The 25905-nt window shown below is 40.6% G+C and overlaps 1 protein-coding gene and 1 non-coding gene across 5 annotated transcripts in view; one reads left to right on the top strand and one right to left on the bottom strand.

The window, feature by feature from the left end:
• Positions 1-25905, bottom strand: part of BARD1 (BRCA1 associated RING domain 1) — a 43290-nt gene that overhangs the window by 8814 nt on the left and 8571 nt on the right. For 2 of the 4 annotated variants that reach the window (XM_052675101.1, XM_052675102.1), the window contains 6 exons: positions 21695-22662; positions 12978-13058; positions 12109-12281; positions 5439-5547; positions 3770-3899; positions 2768-2860 (listed from right to left, as the gene is read on the bottom strand). In XM_052675101.1, coding sequence (XP_052531061.1) covers positions 2768-2860; positions 3770-3899; positions 5439-5547; positions 12109-12281; positions 12978-13058; positions 21695-22662 — 1554 coding nt within the window. Of the gene's footprint in view, positions 1-2767; positions 2861-3769; positions 3900-5438; positions 5548-12108; positions 12282-12977; positions 13059-21694; positions 22663-23993; positions 24063-25004; positions 25070-25905 lie in introns of those variants that run through there. The other 2 variants (XM_052675103.1, XM_052675104.1) reach the window with 2 other exon arrangements.
• On the top strand, positions 2412-2494 carry TRNAL-CAG (transfer RNA leucine (anticodon CAG)). The gene has a single exon. It is a non-coding gene; the product is annotated as a tRNA-Leu (tRNA).

Below are 25905 nucleotides of genomic sequence, written 5' to 3' on the forward strand. Positions count from 1 at the left end.
TGCAAGTGTAAATTTATTTTTTTTAAGTGGAATAGTTGTGAGTGGGCTATAACTTTAGAAATGACAGTAAAATGCAGCTTACCTTGTGGTTAAAAAAATTCCAGCAGCCAGTTTTATGCATAGCTAGCATTGCATTAAGTTCAGCTTTGTTTTTAAGCAAGTTCAGAGTAGGTCTGAACATTAATTTCCTTTAAGTGAGCAGTTTGGAACACTGAGCTATAAGCAACTCCTCCTCCCATTTATTTGTAGTGGCTGTGACAGAAATAAGCCAGGGTATATATATACTTCTGAAAGTTTATTTGCATCACATTTAAAGAAAGTTATCCAAACAGGAGTCAAAAAGCCATGATAAATAAAAAGTTATGGAGAGGGAAAGCAAAGACTTCTTTCTCCTAGACAAATGTTCCATCAGCAGGAGTCCCATTATTTGTTATAACAATCTTTAATTTGTAATGACTCTGAAGAAGACTAATAACAGACTGGTAGGAACAGATGGAGTGGTGCTGTTAATTATAGGCACTTAGCTGCATCAGACCCCATGAGTTATTACTAACACTTCCCACTAGGGAGGAGAATCACTCACTTTTAAGTAGTATGTTGCTTACTAAGCTGGGAGCATTATCAGTCAGGATTGTACTAATCAGTTCTTTACCACTACAGAAAACAAAATTCACTTCCAAACAAAAAAAATATTCCTTGAATAACCCTCACCTTAATCTTTTTTTTTTTTTTTTTTCCCCTAATCATATGCCTATGAAGTTCTTCCACAAACATTTAAACTCAGGTCTAATTTAATCTCTCTGCTACCCAGCTGAAGGCAGCTACATGCCTTTATTGGCTACATTAGTTTCCTAATCACCTGACTAGCAAGAAGATAAAACGAAGTACAGGCACAGAAGATGGAAAGCACGCTGGCTTTCTAAGCCAAGTGAAGCCAAGAACCTGCATCAAAGTGATTCACCACAGAAAGACTTCTCAGTCTTTGTCTGGAACAGGTTGTTGTCAACCTGAACACAGTAATTACCCAACTCAAAGCTCACTTCTGACCTGAGTTTTGCACTGAATTCCGACCTCCAAGCGGGAAACTATCTTCCACCTGCTTATTAGCAAAGCACCTGAAGTTATTAAACCCACCTCCTCAAGGAGAAACAGCATATCTCCTGTTAGAGATGTTTAAAAAGTTCCCATTATATGCACATAGTAAAAGGCAACGCTGTTTTCCTTTTGCAAATGCTTACAAATCTACAAACTCCTGGAAGCGCAGCAGAAAACACTGCTGAGAGTACACAGCTTTTACAGGCCCTTTAAGAATCATGAGAGAGAAGAACAAAAAAAAAAAATCTATCAGGAAGCTAAATGAATACTCTAAGGAAGCCCAATGATTATGTGGTGCCTTATTTGTAAAACTATTATGCACCTTTTGAAGCATTAAGCAATACTTTCATAAGCATTAGAGAATGCAGAAAATCCAGAGCGTTAGAGAATCCTTAAACTCTGACGTTTAATCACACAGTCAAAAACTGGAATGAAATTTGGCTATGAGCTTTCCATGGATAGTTAATTCATTTGTAGTGCGATTATTAGCTAAAAGGACTTAGCCACGAAGGTCAGAGGGAAGAAGCTGGCTTTAACAACTCCACTGAAAGCAGATGTACGAGCAAGTGCATTAAGAATCATTATTTAAAAAAAAATCAGTACTCAAGGTCCATCTTCACAGAACAGCTACATAGCAAAGCACTTGCTCTATAAAAACTAACGATGAAAGATGACAAAAACAACTGCTTGCATACTAAGGTGATACTATGCAAATAACCTTTCCCTTGGAGGTTACTGTCTTAGAGCACTCCGGTCTGCACAGCTAACATGTACAGAAACAATATTCAGAGTTATGGCTATTTCATTTATCTGTGCTCTTAGATGAACGAGCAAGACTGCTTGTAACTGGTAGCCTCCACCTGTAATTGCACAGTCTGGCACCTTTCTCAACAAAGGGAGAAAGCACAAGCAGGGAGTTAATATCAGCTGACAACACATCTTTGCTTCTAATGTCTAACTTTATTAGATCTCACCTTACGTATATACAGGCAAAACCTTACCTTCCTACAGGCTTTGATCTTACACCCAAGGCAGGAATTTGTTATCAATTTGAACGAAAGCTGACTGTAAGAAATTGAGGGATGTGACAGACACCTTCCTCCTCTTCCAGGAGGTCTTCCAGAATCTTCAAGATCAGCCATAAGGTAGCCATAAGATGAACAAATTCATTCCCTACTGTACTCAGAAGCATGACAACGCAATACACGCACTACCAAGGAGGAAGACATTGCATTGAATTAAACATCCTCGTTTTGGAGATTCAATAAACAAAACCCCACGCTTTACATTAAGCTAGTAATTAACACACACACACAGTCAGGATGGCCGAGCGGTCTAAGGCGCTGCGTTCAGGTCGCAGTCTCCTCTGGAGGCGTGGGTTCGAATCCCACTTCTGACAGCAAGCTATTCTTTTCTAAAGGTGCCTGGAACACAGCCCAGGGCAAGTTGTTGTTCCAGTGTACCTGCTTGAGAAAGCGTAGGGCCAGGGGATGGCCCCTCTAGGGAGGAATCCCTTCCAGTCTCAACCATTCTGGGATTCTGTTAGGTGTCCACATGTCATTTCTGTGTGGAATTGTGCTATCGGACAAGATGTTCAAATACAATTTTCTCTAGAAGCCCACCCATCATTTCCAACTGGAAGAAAAAAGAATTTCATGTATTTAATACTTACACTCAAACTTCAGGACCCAACATCCAGTCAGAACAGCCATCATACATTTAACGGTCCTTGGCATTGGAGTATCAGGAATAACAACGTGGGTTACTAGGAGAAATGGAAAATCAGAACCTCAGAACCAAAAGGAAGCAATTGCTGTTTACGAACACATAGGCTATAACAATTTGCTTTTGGTTGGTATGTGATTTCTGAAGGTATGAATATATCTACGTGCTGTCAGACATTGTGGGTTTCTACATTCTTGCTGTGAAGAAATTATTTTACAGTTCTAAAGATTACACTAAATTTTTAGAGGACTGATGAAAATGTTACCCCCATAAACCTGAGTTGCCTTTGAAGAATCATCTTTAACTCTGACGAGAATCTTACTATGTGACCACACTGCTGAACACAAAGCTAATCACAATTCTGGAGCAGTAATTACGGTGTGAAAGGAGACAGGGCAAAAATTACCTTAGCATTTCCTTCACAAGCAGAAGCAGCATTTCAAAGAAAAACTAAAGGAGGGGATTAAACACCCCAAAAAGGGGGAGAAAAAAGATACCTAAATCAGCTCCATCACCTTAGTAAATCGAAAAACAATTAAATTTGAAGGAAGGTAGCACAAAAGAAGTTGTCAACTGATAGTCACCGTTGTATCTAAAGGGACCATCTGCTTAAGATTTAAAGGAGATAAAAAGTTTGCAGTATGGCTCACGTAAGCAGGCAACACTCATAAAAGATGTGCAGAGAAAAGGGGTCTCTGAGGAGCACTTATAACTTGTTATTTAAAATCCATACTCTGTCAAACCGTGGCTCCCCCAGAAGTCTCCTGCTGCAGTAACCAGGCAGACCTTACTGCATTCACATGCAACACTGCACGCCATCCTTGGACCACTGCTACAATTCAGGGATTTCAGGAACTACAGTTCAGAATGATAAAAAAGAACTGTTCCAAATAGCATCTTAACAGATAATGTGCAGAACTGCTGTCACTGTTTTAAGAAAACTACATACCTGTGCTGTTAAATTCAGTGCACCTTCGAGCCTTCAGAACTGTTGCTAGCTGGTTCAGCAGTTTCTGTTGTTTTGAACTCAGACTGCTCCCCAGGATACCAAGAGGTCCATCTCTAGGCTGGCTTGGGCTCTGTGATGGCAAGAAAGTCCAGCATAAGCCAAGTGTTTGGGAACCAAGAATGCAACTTATTTGCTTGAGAGCATTATTTAATAAAGACTAAGCACTGTGAAAAACAATTCGTGGCAAGATGAGTGGAAGTCTATCACTAGTCTATCTTAGTCTATCACTAAATCTCTTTGTAAAAGCCAGCTCCAGAAAGGAAAAAAAAAAAAATCAAGTTGGCATTTGAGATACTTTGTTTAGCTTATGGAAGCTACAAAAACAGGAAGCTGATGCAAAAGTTGTGTTGTTCATCTTAAACAGACTGCTGTCCACATATTTTGTTGCTTGAACATTGTGTAAGCAGTCTTGCTGACTGTAGCATTGGAGGTTTTCTCAGTGCAGCAGTAAAATCATCTGCTCGTAGGGAGACATGACCAACAGCTACACTACCATTATGTTGACTGACTTATATAATTGGCATTCCCTTTTTACTAAGATGTTCCTAATACATTGCTCTGGAAATAATGGATGCTTATGTTTTTTTAATGCAGATTAACGGAAAGTTGAAGATACCGTTTGATCCAGTTTTACACTGGGAAGGCTGTGATGCTTCAGCTCCTGGTGTTGCTAAGTGCACAGACGCCTCAGTGCAGACCCATCTTTGTGATCCAGCTACCCTAAAGCCTCAGGCTTTGTAACAAGTGATCTATGTGAACTGGTACTCATCCACTGGCATGCGTTCATCCCTAAGCAAGTACAAAATGTGACTGTTTTGCTTGCTACAGAAGAGATCCATTAGCTTACATTTACTACAGGTGGGAGCAACAGTTATACTTCTACTGATCTGGCTGCAACAGTTTACTTTTCATCAATAGGTATTTTCTTGTCCACTGAGAAGGGATCACAGCAGGCTATGTACCATGAAGTAAGGAAGGACTGCTTGTATCAGCCAGCTCGGTTTAATCATCTCTCATTAGGAAGCAAAAAGCACATTATGATAGTCTGGATAAGTTTTGGTTACAAACCCAGAAAACTTCAGAAGAAAAAAAAATACAGGAAAAAAGAAAAAAGAACCAAACCAATAATTCAAAACCTGCTTTCAGCTACTGAGCTGACATCTTCACTGTTGGTTAAGGGATAATAGGACAGTATTGGAACAGACTTAAAAGCAAAGAAGAACCTGGAGCAAAGACTACTGCTGCTTTCAGGTAGTTTGGCAAGCAGAGCAAATTTAAACATGCATGAAAACACCAATGATAGCAAAGGAACAATACTTCAGGAACAACTGTGCCCATCCTCCTATAACAGAGCACTTTCCCAGGTAAAGCTACCACAACATGGAATACTGAAGCTCGTAAATGCCCTGCATATAGTCTAGAAATAATACTACACAGATTAGCTCCCTAGACTACTTTAAGCCTCTGCCTTTACAGGGAGATCTAGGCAATCCACCTAGCTCCAAGTCTTTTGCACTGACACGATGAACTGATGCTCTTTTTCTTTAAGAACAAACAAACAATAGCACAACTACAACAACAAAAAATAAAACCCACACTGAACACTTACCTCAGAGGGCTGGCTAAATGAAAATGATTCATTCTTGACTGGTAACATTAGCACAGACTTCATCTTTTCACTCTCTGCATAGTCCACAGGCCGCAAACCAAATATATTACTGGCAAAACAAGCACAGATGGGTTTAAGTAAATAAAATGTGACTTGATTCTTAAGTAACTGGGTATGTTAGCTGGGTAGCTTCCCCACCATCACTTCCTAACTAATATGTAATTTCAGCTAAAAACCACAAAGCCTCAAATAAGAATTGTATCCAAGACAGATGGATACCAAATTACAAGCTGCTGCATTCAGCTGAGGAATAAGGGATGTTCAGAGTGCTATGCTAAGTATGCCACAGTACTTGCTAAACCCTTTTGAGATACGCTGATATCCTTCATAAGACCCAGAAATTTCAGCTTCCATCTTTTCACTGGCCTCCCAGGATCAAGAAAATACATTTTTACCCTTGTGCCACAAAAGGAACACTGGAAGATTCCACCTATTGAGTTAAACACTGGAGTTTGACGTTAGGCTTTTATGGGAAGAGCTATCTGCATTCTTCCTGAGAGCAGAAGCTCCCTCACGCATCCAAAATTTGAGTAAGCATCTTATTTATCTGTGCTGGGCCACAGAACACATTACAGCCAATTCATTCAAATTTGTGTTTATTTGGTAATTTTGTTGAAAACTGTTCATCCTATGTGGCAGCTCGCAGATACTAGATATGCTTCAAGACCCCTCACCTCCCCCATTCTTTTAACATCCCTGACAGACATGATTTGCTATAAACACAACATCAAGCACAGCCATGGCTTCTGTCTCTTCCTCACACGGCTTTGCATTTGCAGGTCAGCAGTGAGAAGAGGAAGGCCTGAAACTGCAGAACAGGTGTAATTGCTGTTAACACACACAATCCTTTGCCAGGGAGACATTCTGCTTGTTCTGCCCTTTGCGGGAATAATGGCCATTCCAGCAGATCCTCTTCTCCTCACCTCATGTAACTCTGGCTGTTAAAATGCATAGTAAGAGCTCATTATGAAGGGGAAGCTCGTCACCAAGAACAAAGCCCTGACTCAGTGCCTGAAACCTGCCAAGCTTGGTCATCAAGCAATGAAACATTTAAAGAGGTCAAAAAACTGCTGCATCTTTCAAGTGCTGTCTCTTAGTTAGCCACACGTTCCTGTGCAGAGTAAGAATCCAGGAAGCTTTACAGCAAATTCCACGAGGCCATAACTCAACCCAGCCTGAACAAAAGCTCAAATCATTAAATCTTCATCTGACTACACTGGGGGGCTTCGGCCAGCTCAAAGTTAAAAGACATGTCTGACCCCAGACTCTTCCTATGCCCCTGGCTGAGCACAGCTTGCTGACTTCAGCTCTTGGGAACTCTACAACCCACAAAAATCCCACATGGGAGATTCCGGTACTTTACAGTTTCCAATTTCATATTATTGCCAAACCAGAGCTCTCCTGCGTTACTAATGAGCAGAGAGCCAGCCTAATACAAATTCCACAGACAAAAAGATAATTGGTTAAACCTCAGCCCAGTCCTCCGAGTTGTAGCCCATTAAATACTGTCATGCTGTTCCTGCTTTGTCATGCATCATCAGGGTAGCTTTTGCCTTTTCTTTATATAAGGGTCATATATATCCCACTCAAACTGCTGCAGGACAGTTCCTTGGAACAATGGATGCAGAGAAACAACAGTAGCACATACATTGAAGTCATCTTTAGACTGGATGGCTGGCTGAACTTTTGCTATGAAAAAATGGAAAGGAAAAAAAAAATCACATCCGTTGTGGAGGCTTGGGAGTGTTCTTTCTCCCAAAGATCCTTGACAACTGAAAGAAAATAAACAGCTCATCACCTGATGAATATTTACCTTCAGGCCACTGCTATTATGTGTTTAATTGGCAGAAGACATTTGTTAAATATAAACTGCTCAGATAGGAGCTTTAGCTGGTCCCTCTGTATTCATTGGATTGTGTCTTCTCTCCCTCTCTCCCATTGTTTAAGAACATTTTAATCATCTCTTACCAGAGCACTGCCAAATACCATCCTCTCATTACTGGCCAAGAATTAATGGCCAGTCATAGGATGCTAAGATGGCACATTGAAGTGAACAGTGACGAGCTTGAGAAATCAGAGCCGGAAAAAAAAATGCACACCAGCCCAAGAGATGGGTTTAAGTGTTTTGAATATCTGTATGAAAGCAGTTTATTGATCAGAAGGGAAAGGGAGGAAAACTGAGATGTGAGAGTAGTTCTTTTACAAAAGAAAAAAAAGGAAGGAATTATCTCTGTAAAACAGATATTGGGTATGGTATTTCTTTGACTTCCTTGTCTAAGAATAAGGATAAAAAGATTTCTTCATTTTACTTAGGCACCTGGAGGTAGTCATAACCAGAAAGAGACTAAGTCTCTGCTCAGCTGGTACCATTCTTGGTGTAGTTATTTACAGATACTATTCCTAACATATTAGGAATATGTTTCTAGACCCACAAGCAGGATTGGCAAAAACAAGTATGCTCAAATCTGTCTGCAGCCAAGCTGAAGAACAAGAGAAGCCCTCCGTGTTGTTGAGGATTTAAACTTTCGATCCACACTGTGAAATGAAATTGACTAGGGCTGCAACAGGAACACAAACACAGCATTTTGAGGAATACCAGTTAACATATAGGTTAGTGTTTGCTGAATATGGGCCCACAGGGGGCTGAGCTGACAAGTTCCACCTTCAGAAGGAAGACAGACAGAAGTGTTACCATCAGACGGTAGTAAGTGCCTCTGATGCTTCAGCCAGAATACAAGGTCTCTAAGGCACACTTCTTTCTACTAGAGTGTAAGATGGCTTCTTGCAAGTTGATTTAAACATTCAAGAGTCAGATGTATCCTTTGATGCAAACACTCTCCTATTAGTCAGTCATCAAGGAATATTCAGTGGAGGGCTCTTAGGGCTCCAGCAAATTCCAATCAAAGAGCAGGATTTCTGTGCTGAGAACAAAGATGAGCCCAATGAAGAGCAACTCAATATAATCTTCTGAGTATGGCTTTACATGAGACGACAGGTGATATGTGAAGGACCGAGCAATCAAAGAGCTTCTTATGAACAGCTTTGAAACTGGGATTTGGTTTACAGTGGAACATTGCTGAATTCTTACCTACAAAGCCTTAGCTACAAAGAGACTAATAGCTGTGGCAGAAAGGAAATTTAACAGCTACCTCCTACGTGTTTCAGGGAACTTTCAAGAAACAAGCAATCAGGGGAGAACAGATAAGAGGGACATATCCATGCCAGTTCCTCAGAAGCCCCAGTCATATTTACCTCTATGCCATTCATAATTGGGGACAACAGCCAATCCCCCAGGTTTGTTTGGAATCAGACTCAACTACTCAGACTGCTAACACCTAAAAGAAAAAAAATAACAGGGCGACAACAGTTTTTACTAATGCTAAACTTATTGGGCATGAAGAACTGGCAAGATAGCCCACTTGAGTGAAAGCATTTAGAAAGTACTGTGAAATTGCAAATGCACAGATCTAATTTTTCAAATCACTTGGCTTGCTGTGAAGCAAGGAAAGAGGCAGAATTCAAGAATGAGCATGTGGAAAAAAAGCTAAAAAAAAAAAAAAGGAGCTAAGTGTAGGAGATTAAGTTTAAAAAATTAACTAGACCAGTGGGACAATCAATAGATCCAGTGGTGCATATAATATTTTCCATTTGCACTTCGTGTCTTTCCCAGTCAGTGGAAATTTCAAATGGTAAAAGAATTGCCACTACTACTAAATCTTAGAATTCTTTTGGAAATCTGTTTCTGAAGAAGACTGAAATCCTAGAACTGCAATCTGGAAAGAGGGGCTGTAGTTCTCACCTGTACTCTCTTTGTCCAGAAGATATGCAGCTGCTTTATATCATACCTCGTTACTTCCTCACGCCTTGAATCCCTTGGGAAGTGGCTGTATTTGTTCCCAGATATATCTTATAATCCTTTACAGCCTAGGAGATCTTAGAACTGTCTTCAGTTAAAATGCTTCATTTCTTTAAAAATACATATTTTGCCTTGTGCAACCAAGATTCACGCTGAAATTCAAAACTACTGCTCTAAGCAGGCTCTTCAATGTAGTATCTGCTTTAATTCAAATAAATTAACTCTCCAGCACACAAGGGATATTAAGACATAATCAAGTTATATCTATGGTCAGAACAGCCACATCAGCCACTTCTGGGGATTTTCATGCTGCATATCTCAAGTAACGTTTGAATACACGTTTCATGTTCACAATTCACTGAGGTTAGCTAAAGGAAAAGTCTTTGAGTAACCACAGTGAACTATTTAAAAGTTCCTCCACTCCATGAGGCAGTGAAGAATCACTGCTAGGATAAAGAGGGCCCTCACCCAGCCTCAAAGTTCACTGAGTACTTGAAGAGCCTGTGCAATGACCAAAATGAATTGCACATAAAGAATCAATGTAAAGACAGTAGCTTAGCAAAATTTGTTATAGTTCTAGCTTACACACTGCATACCTTTAAATTTAAGGCACTCCACAAGTACACCCTTCAGTTCTGCTCATTACTGCTCAATTTCTGCATTAACAATGCTAGTCCTAACGTGTAGGTAAGCATATCCTGTATTAAGAACAATGAGGCCAATTATAACTAATCATACCAAATAGACAACGATAAGTGCACTATCTGAGGTGATCACCCTGCTCTTGCCTCCTGTTTTCAAAAGTGCTGCTCCTGGATATATGAAAAAACTCTGAAGAAAAGCATGCTTCTTGCTAGGGTCTTGACTTTATTATAAGGGTTCCTGCATCCACAAGAAAAAAAATTAAACTTTTTATATCAAAAAGGTTTCAAATCCACTTATCTAGACAAATCCAACTACTGTTTAATTAGCACCAGAAGCACAGGTAGAAATCAACCCTGTAAGATTTGGACAGATGTGATCCAGGGAAAGAATGTAGCAATTTGTTTTTAAAACCAGCAAGGCTCAGTAGAAAAGGGAAGGAAGCATAAGACATTCTCAGAAGTCTCACATACGTTGTTGTTGTTTATACTGTTTCTTGGCAGTGTTTGGAAGAGGTCAGTAAAGTCTTACTATTCAAGTCTAAACACCTCACTTGTAGATCCCTTCTTTTTATGTCTCCAGCGTTCTCTGTAAAATGGAAAAAAACATCTTCCCCTCATCGCTGTGATAGGAATATATGCAGTTACACTTCAGACAGGGATAGAGAACATACAGAAGATTTGGAAGCCTCACTTTATCCAGGGCAGGGGGCAGGCAGGGCTGCTTTTTTGCCAAAGCAACAAAAGAGATCAAGAAAGGCTATGCTTGTTCCCCAAAAGATTTAAGAAGTGTATTCTTCCATATTTATAAACAGCACACGGATATTTTGAGCACACTGGAGGCTAAGGCAAGAACACTGTGTATTCAGAAGTAAGAAGCTATTTTTAATACTGCTAGAAGTAGTTGATTGCAGAGTTGTGACCTAACCTGCATCCCAGTGCCTTCATACACAGCTGAATCCTACCCATATTCAGTGACAACTACAGCCGAGTTTAAGATTTATTCAAATCTTTCCTTCCCTGATTAAAAAGCTCCTGTTTCAACAGAAGGTCATATTTGCTCACACAGAATGAGCTGAACTAAGTTCAGCTTTGTCTCAGTTTGTCTAAGCCCACGCAGCAGAGATTAAGGCTAATAAGAGACCTGAAAAGTCCCAGTGCTGGCATTTGGAGTCTCTGCAGTGCAAACCCTGAGTCCTGTTGAAAACTTGCATCAAAGCTGTTGCCTGTGCTACACTTTCAGATACCAGACAGACAAGTGGTAAGTGTCACACAACCAGAGAGCAATACATGAGTGGTTTGAAAATTAGTTTCTGAAGTTGTCAGCTTACGGTGTAACGCACGGGTCTTTGTTGTTCAAGAACCAAATGAAGATGAACAATCGATCCTTTCTCACAGTTAGGGTGCTCTATTTGGTGTGCTTCTCTCCCTGCCTTCTCCAACTCCAGTGTTTTCAAGACTATGACTGGTTTTGAAAAGCCCATGCTTTTCTTGAGAATACCTCAATTCTGCGATCTTCAAGAGTGAATACTGTGAGCTGAAGTGATTAAACTGAATTTGCTTATGTTTTGTTATGCTCCTAACAAGGAAACTTATGGCACACAAGGCTTCACCTGTCTTATTACACACACACACACCCCTCTATTAACATGCGTTGGGTGCTCCTGGCACAACAGCAATGCTAAAGCACCTACAGCCACATTTAACAGCTGGTATACTAACAGTCTGCAGTTTGGATTGAAACACCTTCTGCTGGCAAGGAGTGAAGGGAAAGTGAAAAAAACAAACGTAGCAGTTCAAAGCTCATCTAGTTCAGCATTCCATATCTCACTGAGCTATAACAAAACATCAACAGAAGAGTGTTAAAATAGGACAAACGTATTTTGTTGCTCCCCTAGGACAGTCCCCAGATACTTCCTGGACAAAGTGAAATAGAAACAAAACACCTTGAAAAGGGGTGGATATAAACATTGTATGCTGTGTTGTGCTCAACATCTCCATTACTGCTACAAATAGCAGTATTTAATTAACTAGCTTTGCTTCACATTTACTTATCATACATCCTGGATACTGTAGCTAGTGCTATAGCTTAAACAGCATTACTTCTACTCACACTGCATCACGGGAGGCACCGTGCAGAAGCAGCAGCTCAACAATGCTCACGTGCCCATTCTTGGCAGCATCATGAAGGGGCGAATCGTTCTGATAGCCCGTAGAATTCACCAGTGCTTTGTGTTGTAGCAACAGCTCCACCACCTCTTGATGCCCGTGGTTACATGCCTCGTGCTAGCGTGGAGAGTCCACAAGCAGGAAAGAGAAAACTCAAGTGAAACAGAGCTCAGAGGAAGGACCTCTGTCATACCTGTTATCATGTTCATTCTCAAACCCTCTCAGAAGATAATCAGGGAAGATGATGCAAGGATACTGCATTACATTCCCAACATGAACTAACCTTGGAACCTGGCACTAATAACAAGCACAGAGAGGAGGCGAACAAAGGCCGATTGTGTTCAAATTAGACCACAAAGAACAAAGCCTCACAGATTACAGGCTCAGTCAAGAGTACTGTTTAGGAGAGAAAGAAGTTGCTGAAAAAAGCCTCCTATTTATTCTCTGTTCTTCAAGAGTGCGATATTTTTTCATTCAACCACTCCACCTACTTCCAAAAACGTTAAGAAAACCATCAAGGACATTAAGCACTCATGAAAGACAGATGTCTGCAACCAATCACTTTCTAGGTATCATAGTCACATTTTCTGCACTTGCAGGATCTCAGACATCTCAGTTGCAAATTCTAACCCAGCAGAGGAAAGTTGGATTTGGCTGCAGCTGTTAGTAATAAATTCTCTTACACTCTCACCATTTTCTATCCTGAACAATTCTTTGTCACCTAAGTGCGTATGAAGGGAACCAAAGTGTGAGAAGGGGAGGGATGAAATGAAATCTGATAGAAAGACAAAAGGCAAGAAGTCTACAACTCACCAGTGGTGTCCAGCCAGCATTGTCCTTAACATTGGGATCTGCTCCATTTTTCAGCAGCTCTTCAACAGCTGCTAAGTCACCCTACGTAGGTAAGAAATAATTATCATTACAGAGTAATAAAGACACACAAAGACAACAAGTTTAAGAGATGCAATGTTATAAGTCTACCTGCAATGACATTAAATCAGTCTTCCATTTGGAAACTGCTAGGATAACAGAAACTTAGCTGGTTTGGAGACAACATTTTATCAGTCAGTGTTCAGTTACAAGGAGCTGAACATTTTTCCCATACATATGCACCTGATTTTAATGTAAAAATATAACTGTCTTACCGCAGAATCCTGAAATACAAAGTTTGACCTGGTACACTGGAATTCACTGCAAGGACAAGGAATGCTTATTCAGAAGTTATTTCTTTTCTCCTCTTTTTCTTTTTTTTCTTTTCTTTGATTCATAAAGGATTGGCTAGAAACATGTGCAGGTAAAACAGATTAATAAGGCAAACAAGCTCCTGTAGATTGTTTTCCCCCCACAAGTCAAAAGGAAAAGATTTCTATTTAACACTGAAATTACTGCTTACATTGAATCTCACTGAAACTCTGACTTATTCTAACACAATAGTTTTCAATTGCTTTTTGGAAAACATGCTATTTTCATTTCCTTGCCTATAGTAAAACCTGAATAAAAGGGAAACTGATTTCTGCTCAGCCTCTACTGTATCTCCATCATAATATGGCAAAAGAAGCTACTGGGCAGAGTTGGTGAAGGCATTTCAAGACAATAACTAACACCTGCCCTAGAGCAAGGTATTGAAGCACTAACATGTAAACTGGTATCCTGCCCTTGTCCTTAACCAAACTTGCAATGTATAAATACCATGAGCCATGGGGAAAAAAATTTATTCCATGAAACACAAAGTTCTGTACCTCACAAAGCATCAAGGAACTGTTATTCTACAGCCCAACTTAGGCAAATGTGAGAGAATATTAAGTCTTAAGTACAGCAGAAATAAACTTAATCCCATTTGTTTTTGTTAGTAGGGAGCACTGCTGAAAAACAACTGCTTTAATCTTCACTCTCTAGTTAGAGAAAAGATGAAGACGTCAGATTCTGCTCAGCACAAATAAATCCAGCAAGAGACACTCATAAAAAAAGCGCTGAGAATCACTGGCTCTACAGCAGCCAGGCAAATGAGATGGCAGGGAAGTTTCATCCATTACATTCCCAACCTAGATGTCCTAGTAAAACATTACATTTCAAAGCAATTTAAGAATATGCTGCTGTTAGAATACTTTACGGTTGCAAGGTAACAGACACGCATCAAATGTCAACAGTTATTCAGAAACAGCTAAGATGGTGAGATCAGCATCAGATCTTTATCTACAGAGAGAAGATACAATTATCTATAATAAGCAAGATCTGAGCTTATCATTTAAAGTTAAGTTTGCAAACATGTACAGCAAAGGTTTGACATTTCCACAGTACTCCCCTCTAGAGCAGTAAGCATAGCTAATAATTTGTGTGGGCATCAGAGTGCTGTAGCTGTTCAGAACAGTAACATTAATGTTGATTGGTAAAGCACTGCTATAGCTTTACCAAAGGAAGCGTAGCTGGCGTGGACAACAGAACAACATCCACAGAATAAACAGACCAGAACCAAAAATGGGAAGAGCAGCGTTTTGCAGTTGACAGAAGTATTATGATATCCCCCCCAGCTGTAAATGGAACCCACTCCCTGCAATGGCACCTTGCGATGAGATTGACAGAAGGGTGGGAAGCTGTCGTGTCAGCTGTGCTGTGCAGAGGCTGCAGACGTGCTGTCAATCAGGATTGCAAGAGATATGCTAAGGAACTTTTGTTTGTAGCCTCAAAATTGGAAGAAACGTAGCGTTGAATTGACTACTTCATTTCTGGCTACGTCACATGATAGGAGAGCATGCCTTTTTGAGGTCAGATGATCGTTGAGGTCTCTTCCAAACCAAGCCATTCTGTGATGATGTACCCCCAAGAAGCAATTTGATTGAACGTCCTCTTGGGAAACAGGAATTTCAAGAAGAAGATTCTTAGCAAACACCCTAAAGCCCCTCCAGCAAGGAGGGTTACTGGCACCAGAGGGTCATACCAAGTCAGCAGGTAACAGGTGCTCAAAGCTAATAGTTATTTATGAGTTAGTGTTTACTCTTTCTATTTAGAATTTTCCAGAGCATCTGGTAAGTCACAAAAAAAACAAAAATCAGTATACCATCTTCCTTTTCTCCACAAGAAAGCAGGAGTCCACAGTTCTACCCAGCTACTGCTTTGAGATCACCCATTCAAACATGCTTCGTGAAGTCTACCGAAGGGAACTTGCTTTAGCAGAGGGTTGGACTTGATGCCCAGATGTCCTTTGCAACCCCTACAATTCCATGAATTATGCTTTAATATTCAAATAGATGATGTACATTTGGTCCCCTGAATTTGCTTGTCCCTAGTAACGTCAGCAGAAAATCACCAGTTCCCAGCAGTCAGAGCTCCACCAGTGGGGCCCAACAGCTTGTGTTCAGTCTGCAGCCAAAGTGGAAACAGCTGGAGATGCTGCTTGTTCAGAAGCAAACAGGACAAACATCAGGTAGAAAAGCACTAACATTATAAAGCCCAGGGAAATGTTGATTCTGTACATCTCGTTATCAATGACAGATTACAACCAGCCTCTAAAGAGTCAGAAATTATTGCAAAGCGTAACATTATCTGTGTGGAAGAAGTAAAGCAAAGGACATTAGAAGCTCATAACCAACCTCAGGTACAGTGACAACAACAGAACGGATTGGGTTTGCTCTTCCTCTGCTTAAGGGAGCCCAGAAAAGTCACAGAAGCAGGAAAGGCATTGGGGCCATCTGTTGGCAGGTCCAGAAGATAGCGCTGCATCAGCTTACAGAGAGAAGGGTATTTACACAGCTTTGAAAGCAGTCTCTCCCAGTGAGCAGTCTGCTCCTGCAGAAACTGATGGCCTAAACCCAGAAAGCCAAACCCACTTGGCTGGGACAACATTTTGGGTTCTTCCCTCCCTCTTTCAAGTCCTAACATCAGTTACGTGTCACGATGCTAACAAGAACAGAAGGTTAACAACAATTGCAAGTGTCCCTTTAGGCACATTTTTGACATTTTCTCATTCACTGCTTCCATTAACCATACATTTTCCACTGAAAGTCACCTTTAAATTATTAAGTTAATATAAAAATTTTACCCGTTTAAAAATGAAACTCAGAGTTAGGGTTAAAAACCTGTACAACATCAACCAAACACTTCTCCCTTTGCTCGCTCAAGAGATTTCAACCTGTGGGTCAAACAAATGAACAAAAATCCCTTTCAAATCCAAACATGTTTGCTTGTTAAGATATGGCACAGCATGAAGGAAAACTACAGCTCACAAAAAAGGGTTAAAGAGGACCAAAAATGAGTTACAGCATGTTTATAGTGATTATGAATGCTCCATTCAACTGTTTCCAATAAACAGCAAGTTTCTCACCTCCAATTTCTCTGAATTGCTTCTCAAACCATGATGGCAGCAACCATAAAGGCAACCTGGTTATGATGGGGAAAATACCAACAGAGAAAGATGCCTGCTGAAACATTCACAATAGAAAATGCTGCAGGTCTGGGAACCTCAGATATACTTGGGAAATACAGAGTGGATCCTACACAAGCAGCTGGGTACGTAACAACTTGAAATATCTTGAAACACCCTTGATAAGCACAAGGAAACTGCAATCATCACCCAGAAAAACAGAAGTACTTCTGTGAAAAGCAAAATTCAGTCTCAGAAAGCAAGAAAATACAAACCAGCAACTTCAATTGGCTGTTCTAGGTAGAGGAACAGAAGTCAGCAGCAGCTCCTGGCTGCTCTGTGTGCTGGTGTCCTACATCTCCTAACTCTGTAAGGATGAAGTAACTCACTGCCTGCCCAAGCTCAGAGCTTCCACTGCATAAACTTCTCTGCATGAGAACTCCAGAATACCTGAGGATACCTGGTTGACATCAGACTCCATGAAACAGATCAGGTTTGAAGCAAAATTTTGCCAGGGTTGATCATCCCCATTCCTAACAGCAGCTTGGTGAGTACTGTACCAGCAACACTTTCAAATCATACAGCTAAGTGTGTACATGGCTAATTAACTGTAAGTACATACTTGTTTTTCTGGTGTTCATTTGTGTCAACTCGCAATAAAGATGCTTTATTTTGTTAGCATTATATGTCCTTGAGTATTACAGAATCCTAGAAGCCCACTCTCAAAAATAGTTTTAAAGCAGACTGAGGTGCCAAGCCTGCACCTGAATCATCCTGTCACTTTCTAACAGATCTCCTTTCTCCAATAAAATGCATGTTATACTCAGTCACTTGCTGCACAGAATCGGGCCTGGCCAAGACCCCAGACCAAGGGATGCACTGACTCACTGCAAAGCAGCTGGAGCAAAGGATGCTGTTTGTTCACTGCCAAAAGGCTAAAGAGGAACAGCAGCAAGGGATGCATTGCCTCACATGTGCACACGTGGCCCAACATGGCCCAACATTTAATCAAGAGTTAGATCCATTGGTATCAAAAGGAAGGAATTCTACAACTGGCAAGGTCAGATATCTACCTAAAAACGATCCAAACGCTCTAGAGCTTGGTCATCTGATGCTCACAAAAAGTTTCTTTCCTTCTTTCAGGTCATCACTACACAAGTGGTAATGAAGCAATAAAAAGGAACACTCTCACAGAATTACCTAGCAGTATTGCAGTGCTAAGCATAATGAATGTGGAGAGTGCAACTCAGTGGGCTAACCGTGGGTAAAGCTTTCATGAAATCCTCCTCTTTCCACACTAGCTTGTTAGTACAGCATCTGAGATCTAAGTAGTACTGAGTCACATTTTTGAGCATCACCTAAGAGAGTTTGTACTGTGAGTAACTCATTATTCAGCAAGTTCAACAAGGCCAAATGCCGGGTGCTGCACTTCGGCTACAACAACCCCAGGCAACGCTGCAGGCTTGGGGCGGTGTGGCTGGAAGACTGCATAGAGGAAATGGACCTGGGGGTATTGATTGATGCTCAGCTGAACATGAGCCGACAGTGTGCCCAGGTGGCCAAGAAGGCCAATGGCATCCTGGCCTGCATCAGAAACAGTGTTGCAAGCAGGAGCAGAGAGGCGATTGTTCCCCTATATTCAGCACTGGTGAGGCCGCACCTCAAGTACTGTGTCCAGTTTTGGGCCCCTCACTGCAAGAAAGACATTGAGGCCCTGGAACGTGTTCAAAGGAGGGCAACAAAGCTGGTGAGGGGTCTGGAGCACAGGGCTGATGAGGAGAAGCTGAAGGAGCTGGGAATGTTCAGCCTGGAGAAGAGGAGGCTCAGGGGAGACCTCATTGCTCTCTATAACTTCCTGAAGGGAGGTTGTAGTGAGCTGGGGGTCGGCCTCTTCTCTTGTGTCATTAGTGATAGGACCAGGGGGAATGGCTTCAAGCTACGGCAGGGGAGATTCAGGCTGGACATGAGGAAGTATTACTTTTCAGAAAGGGTGGTCAGGCACTGGAATGGATGCCCAGGGAGGTGGTGGAGTCACTGACCCTGGGGGTGTTCAAGGAAAGGCTGGATGTTGTGTTGAGGGACATGGTTTAGTAGGAGCTATTGGGAATAGGTGAACGGTTGGACTGGATGAGCTTTTAGGTCTTTTCCAACCTTGGTGATTCTATGATTATTCAGATGGGCTGTTGAAGGGGCAATTTCCCACCAGGTCAGAGTATCTGGAGTGCAGAAGAGCACGTTTTGTATCTTGACTAAGTGGAAGTTTTAGCTTTAATGACTATGGAGGAAGATAAACACGACTGCCGTCTGCTGAGGGAAGAGCTGCATTTATTTTCATTTATTACTGCAACTCAGCATTAAGTTCATCCATTCTAGAATCTTTCTCGAGAGCAATTCTGATTACACTCAGTTTATCACCAGAGTGGAAGTACTAAAAGGGAACAACCCCTCAGAATCATTCAAAACAGAACAATACACTTAATTTTAATGCCTCGTAATGTTGTTCATTATCTATTTTAAATAAGAAAAAACTGGAAGTCAATTAGCTTTCATTACATCCAGAGTATTAAACCCTAACAGATAATGAAAATAACAGATATTTTTTATAATTAATGAAATCCCAGGAAACTTTGTTTCACTTGGGAGAGGGTGGCAGCTCCAAGACTTTCTCATTACACACATGGAAAAACATTGCAAGCTGCAGAAACATGAAATATTCACCTGTAACACAACACTGGAAGAAAAACACTTCCAGAAACCAACAATCTGGCAGGGATTTTTTTAGAAGCACAGTGGGAATACAGATACAGCATGCAACCAAATATTTTCAAGACCAACTTATTTGAGAACACATCTGCCATTTGTTACAAAGTACAGCAAGGTTCCTACAAATAGTAAGCTAGAATGACACAGCTTATACTGATGCCTGAACGCAATGTTTTCTTGCAATGGCTGGAGGCTCCCAACAGATTCATGGCAATGAATCACAATTACTTGTTCACTGTTTTGCAGAGATAGTAAAACACATCAACAAGGGTTCACTGGAAAGATTAAGTCTCCACACCACCCTGGCTTGAGCAACTTGTTCTTAACCCACTTTGCCATGACAAATACTGGCTGCCAGGTGATGCAGCAGCTTCTCATGAACGTCCCAACACATCTACAGTAGTGATGTAAAAAGAGAAAGAATACCACAAATCAGAGAATCACAGGGGTTGGAAGGGACCTCAAGAAATCAAATCCAAATGAAAAATAATCCATATCTCCCTCTACAGATAAAGAGCTGTGGTTCAGAGACAGTTAAACAGTTTCTTCAGAGTTAACTAGCTGGACATAGATAAAAAGTAAACCACAAGGAAAAAGGCCACTCTCCTTGCCTTATTTTAACTATATTTATCAGTGTGGCAACTTTGGAACCATCCCCAAACCCTATCTAGCCATTGCAATACAGACAGAATCAAAGGGATTGGGTTGTTTTTTTTTCCACACAGCAGAACCAATAAAGAATGGAAGTCGCTTCCCACCCTGCTCAATGATTATTAAAACATTAATCAAAATGGATTCACACACAGGACTGACAAGGCATTAAGGTGCCTGACTACTGCACTGCCTATGCTACAGCTGGAGTGTCCCTACAGTAGCCCTACCCGTTTTTTCTCAGCTAATGCTGTACCAATGCTGACAAGCAATACTACCAACTCTGGACAGCTGCAACACGTTTATTCTTGTGTCTGTAGCACCAGATATCCTCTTTTTGTTCATCTTCAAAATGCTCTGCAATGGAAAGCCACCTTATTGGCATATCAGTTTTCACTTCAAATCTCACAATACACCATACTGATGCTCTTTTCTTGGATGAAGTACTTGTGTTCCAAAGAAGCATCAGGCACGGAAACCACAACCGTGTCAACACTCATCAAGGTAGATCAATTTTTAGAATGAGTCACAATACTGTTCTTCAGAAAGTCCCAGAAAATCATGGAAGGATAATTTGTAACCACGTGTTTTAATAAAGAGGAGTTACGAAGAGAAGAAACAAGATCAATCCCTTAAAGCTCTTGAGTCCTGTGAGGACAACATCTCATTTTCTCTTTCCTAATTCAGTATTAATGGCATCAAGTAAGAGATGTGAACTTAGCTCTGCTGCCACTTCCACTTAAAGAGGTCTCACATGCAGCAGGAGTGGCTTATTAGGATGCCTATGAAAGAGGACACAGTTATTTATCAAGAACAGCCTTTGTCTTGTCAAATAGAAGTGCAGTATAAATGTCAGGGTGCTTCCAGCTGAATCAATTCTACCCGCAGAGGCAGCTGATTAACAACACGGCATTTCTACATTATGATTTAGCACAAAGAACATTTAAATTGCTAAGGTATAAACTCTTTGTAATGCCCTCGCAGAGAGGAGCTGCTATTATAACACACTTGATGAGCCTGACTGCAAGTTTTCAACTTATCCCATCTGCAGGTAGCTTCTACAAGGCTAACTTTTGCAAAGAGCAAAGGCCATGGAGTTTTAGCACAGAAGAAATTGGTAGCACAGTAGCAGCCAGATGAGTGGTAGGCGTTATTGTATGTAAAAGTCTCCTTTTACATACAATTTTTTTACATCTCAACTCTGTCCTCATGCTCCCTCCTCCACTGTAAGGACAGCACCACTCAGAGGGGGCTCAGCACACATCCCAGGGTGCAATGTTTGGTCAGCATCAGATGGAGATCCTAAAGGTTACAAGATACTTACCTCAAATTGCAGTCATCTTTATGCAAGAAATTAAGATCTCATCCTGGCAATTACCAGGTCAAGTTAAACTGATCAAGATCGCTCCATGAGATGTGAAAAACCTGAATCAACTCCTTACAGCAAGTCAGAGAATTTCCAGCAGACAAGGCCTAAACTTTGGAATGGTTATCACTCCTCAGAACCCACAAGTGTGAGCGACACTGTAAAATACACTAAGATTCTTAATAATAAGCATCTTTGATGACTCCAATAGTTGTTTCTTTATGAAGTCAAAGAAACAAGTTGGAAAGTACTCACTAAACACAGAGGAGGAAGACCATATTATAAACGCTGCTGCCGAAATCAGAACCTGCTGAAGTGGTTTTCAGGATATTTTAAATACAATGTTGCCTTTTTAAACCTGTTTAAACGTAAAATAGAAGATAACAGTCCTACCTTGATGGAAGCAATATGAAGCAAAGTCTCCCCTTTGAAATTTCTTCTTGCAATTGTGTTACTAGCAGGGGACTTGAACACAGAAGGACTCTCTGGTGGTCCTACTTGATTACAAGCCTTCAAAGCAGATGGAGTGGAGGGAGATTCTGGAAGTGAAGGAGCACTTCTTGCTGCAGAGCTTCTCGTCTTCATTACACTGCCACAGACCTGAACAGGTGTCTTGGGTTCGGTCACTTGGGGGATAAGGCAATCCTGAGACAAGTCCTCTGAGCAAGAAGTCTGACTGCCTGAATTCCTGTTAAGGTTCCTCTCACTTCTTCGTCTTTTAGACTGAGAAGTATCTGGAAGTTTTGATTGCTCCCTTCCACGTTTCAAAGGCATTGCTTCGCTTTCTATTGATGGCAATTTCTCTGCAGCACAGTTTTTTTCCTTGTTGACTCGTTCAGGACAGACAGCCTCATCATTATCCTCCTCCTTTGAGGATTTCACCTCTGGAGTTACTTCCACTTCTTCCAAGTTTCTGGTAGAGTCAGCTTCCTTTACAGGTTCCTGTTGAAGTGCCTCTTTGGGGCTATCTGCTTCCGGAGTGCACAGGACTAGAGGCTCACTGCAAATGGTCACACGCTTTTCCTTGGAAGCCTTCTCCTCAACCCCTCCTTTTTGCTCAGGCTTCTCTAAACCCCACACTTTGTTCACGTCTGCTAGGCGTTTTTTCTTCATCTTCTTACTCTGCCTCTGGGTTTGCTTTTTTGTTGGTTTGGAGGGCTTCTCATGAACAGGGGAAGGAAAGAAATGATAAACTGAAGACGGGTCTTGACAAGGGTCATTACTTTTAGGCTTGGGCTGATTCTTGTTCACGACACATCGAATCTTCCTACTTCTTGGGCTCAACCACATTTTTATTTGCCCCTTCTTACTGCTTTCTCCTAAGTTCGAGCACATTGGTGTAGATGTAGATTCTGTTGAATCTAGGTAAGAAAGGGAAGAAGAAAGATAATTCAGAGAGTTCTCTTCAGAAGAGCACCATAACCACTTGCCTTGCTAGGCAAGCAAACACCCAGGTTGACACAGTTCCTTAGCTCCCTGGGTTAACAAAGCAGCACACACACTATTTCTGACCAGGTTATATAAAGGAGAAAAAGTATTTCTCACAGAGTTTTCCTTGGAAACAGGTCTACCAAAGTAGCCTGTGCACAGATACCAGTACAGAACGATTTCCTGAAGCAATATTACAGTTTATCTGAGGAAAAATGCAAAGAGTTACTGCAAGGAATCAAAAATAAAATGCTTATAAGAACGTTAAATATTTCTGACAAATGTTGATTAATTCCACAGATACAGCAGATGAGTCAGAGGGACATACAAAATCTACAAGTAATTGTATCCTGTTATCTGATCCCCTAACCCTTGGTAGTAAATAACTGCAAGGAATGCTTTGATCATCTCAAAAACATCTCTAAAAATGTGCAATGGAGCAATTTTATAATTCACACTGTGCAGCAAAATACAAATCAATAACCAAAATGACAGAGGAATATCCTGTACAGGGAACAACAGCTGAGAACAGGGGCTATAAAGTCTCCTCACTGGTTTAAAAAAAAAATAAAGAGCATTAAGTGACCTCTAAGTTAAATATTAATTTAATTTAACAACTCTTTCAATCCAAGAGACTCAAACAGATCACAGATTCCTCTCTGGAAATCTAACTTGGTTTAGGTTCCTCAGGTAAGTCCTGTGAAGTAAACGTGGCACACTAAGGACACTGAAACAACAGCACATCTCCTTCTCTCCATTACCTCCAAGCTCCCAGAACTACATTGCCATTCACAGAAGTCCTACTGATGTGTTAACAATTGGGATCACGGAACCAATATTCATTTTGCCTACGAAGGCAGATAGGATGCTTTTGTTTTTCTTAAACAAGATCAGTGTGCTGTTTTTCTTCAAAAAAAGAAAAATTACATAAGAAAAACCAATTATACAAAGTCTTAGTTATTGAAAGTGAGACAGACAGTGAATGCAACAACATACTACCTTTAGTGTGTTAACTTTCTAAGGACAATTTGTCTTACCCATCCTTTCTCTTATTTTTCTATGGACATAACCACAAGCAGGTTTTTTACAACAAACTGAGATGAACTCAGCTACCATACGAAGTATTCCCAATCCCTTACACAAAATATCTTCATGATTATTTCACTTAAAGCTGTACATTTAGCAGTCGAGTATCGTGTCTCTTTTAAAAGAGCATTTCAAGGTTGAACATTTCCTTAGTTTTGATTTAAACTACCCTACTTACCCCTCAAATGAAAAGAGACTCCTAGGTACGAGGAGATTTAGCTGGATGATCTAAGGCATCAGACAAAAGTATTTAAGAATACAGCTTGAGGCTAGCTAATCAATCATTTACTTATTTAGTAAAAGCTATGCCATACCAGCAAGATAATTACCAAGTACAGAACTGCAGCTATTTGGCTCTCTGTTAGGGTTGGGCTTGGTACAAACAGGATAAAAGGATTGAATTTGAGGCTCAAATCTCACAACAAGCTAGCCTTCAGGAAAACATAATACCCAATTTCATTTTGACAATAACATCTTCAGAAAAAAAACTTGATTGCAAAACAGATGCAAAATGTAAGAGTTACTATTTGTCTTGCCTTCGTTGTTTACACAACAAGATTCCCTTCTAAAATATTTGCCTTGCTAGAACTACCAGCCATCTCCAAGTAAAGAGCAAGAATGAAATCAGCTTGCAAAAGTAATTTGTCCAACAATTTTGTGACAGACAGAATCCTTTTTGATGTGTACAGCACAGGAAGACTTTAAAGCCCAAGTGACAAATGCAATCAAAGGCACTGCCCTTCAGAAGCAGGATCTAAAGCAGTGTAACACAATTAAGTATTTACACTGGAAGCTCTCCATATACCACTTCTGGCAGCAAGAGAGCTTGTGAAAAATTCACCACAAGAGTTTTTCAACGAATCTGTTCATTACTGGTTGCTCATCAGGGACTCAGTAGTCAGGCTAGTGAACACCTGCTGAAAACACACTAAATAAATGCTTTCCTGTGATTATTTTTCCTCACTTTGACTACTTCACATGTCAAAGAGCACGTTTTTGAACAGAGGAGGCATTCACAGAAAGAGATCAAAATGCCAGGCAGACTATGAAAAATTCCCTTCACACACCCAGAGGCCAGCCATGCAAACCCAGGGAAGCTCCTGCAGCTTGGCTCTGGTGGTAGGTGCCCTTTGGCCACTCTTCACAAACTCCATTTGTCAGAATGTTCCGTAGCAACCGTCAGCTTTACCTGAACAGCTCTGCACAGCAACTGCTAAGAAACGCTGTTCTCAAGTTCTGCTTCCCTCTCATCTGTTTCTGAAGTTCACAAGGCAGGGAGTATAAATAATAGGGACAAGTGGCACTTCTATCCTCCCTGAAAATCTCTTCCTTTAATGGACTCAGAGCTGGGACAGAGAGAGAAAAGACAGTGCTTAGAAGCTGAAAGGAAGTAGTTGCAGTTTACTATGCAAATGTTCATTTATATAAAGAGGGAATTACCTGGTAGCAAAGTACATTCAGTCAAACTACCTTCAGAGAAAACTGCTCTTAGAAAAAAAAAATAAAAATAAATCAATCCAAAGAAATTCTTTCCTGTCTTGAAGTTGGAAGCCAATTCTCAGAGCCTTCATCTCAACAGGAATGGAAAAGTGACTGTGTATGATTAAGATGTAATTGGTTTATTAATACATGCAAGCTTTATTTTTTTAAAAGATTCATTAAGACAAGGTAAATCAGAGAAGCATGACTTATTAATTCCAGATTTTAAACATTTATATTAGTGCAAAGATTATCCACAATAGCAGTGTTAGAAAGAGCCTACCATAAAAGTAATATATTTACTCTCCGTTGCTTATGTACTAAATACTGTATCAACATACACAAGATTATCTGAACGCTTTCTAAATTAGGCTCTTGGCACATAATAAACACAAGTTTCTTAACGCTGACATTTAATAGAATTCAATTTCTTGAGTGTTTAAAAAAAGGACTGAGAGTAGACAAAAATAATGGTAGATACAACTGGAGTGCCACGGTTCCAAGTTTTGCTGTAGTGCAATAACAGACTAGAGCAGGGGAAAAAAAAGAAGCAATTAGAATATGTAGTTTAGCTATCATTAATCTGCATCAAAGGACTATAATGATGCACA

This window comes from Tympanuchus pallidicinctus, unplaced genomic scaffold (genome assembly GCF_026119805.1).
Source record: "Tympanuchus pallidicinctus isolate F22 unplaced genomic scaffold, pur_lepc_1.0 scaffold15, whole genome shotgun sequence".
In the NCBI taxonomy this organism is placed as follows: Eukaryota; Metazoa; Chordata; class Aves; order Galliformes; family Phasianidae; genus Tympanuchus; species Tympanuchus pallidicinctus.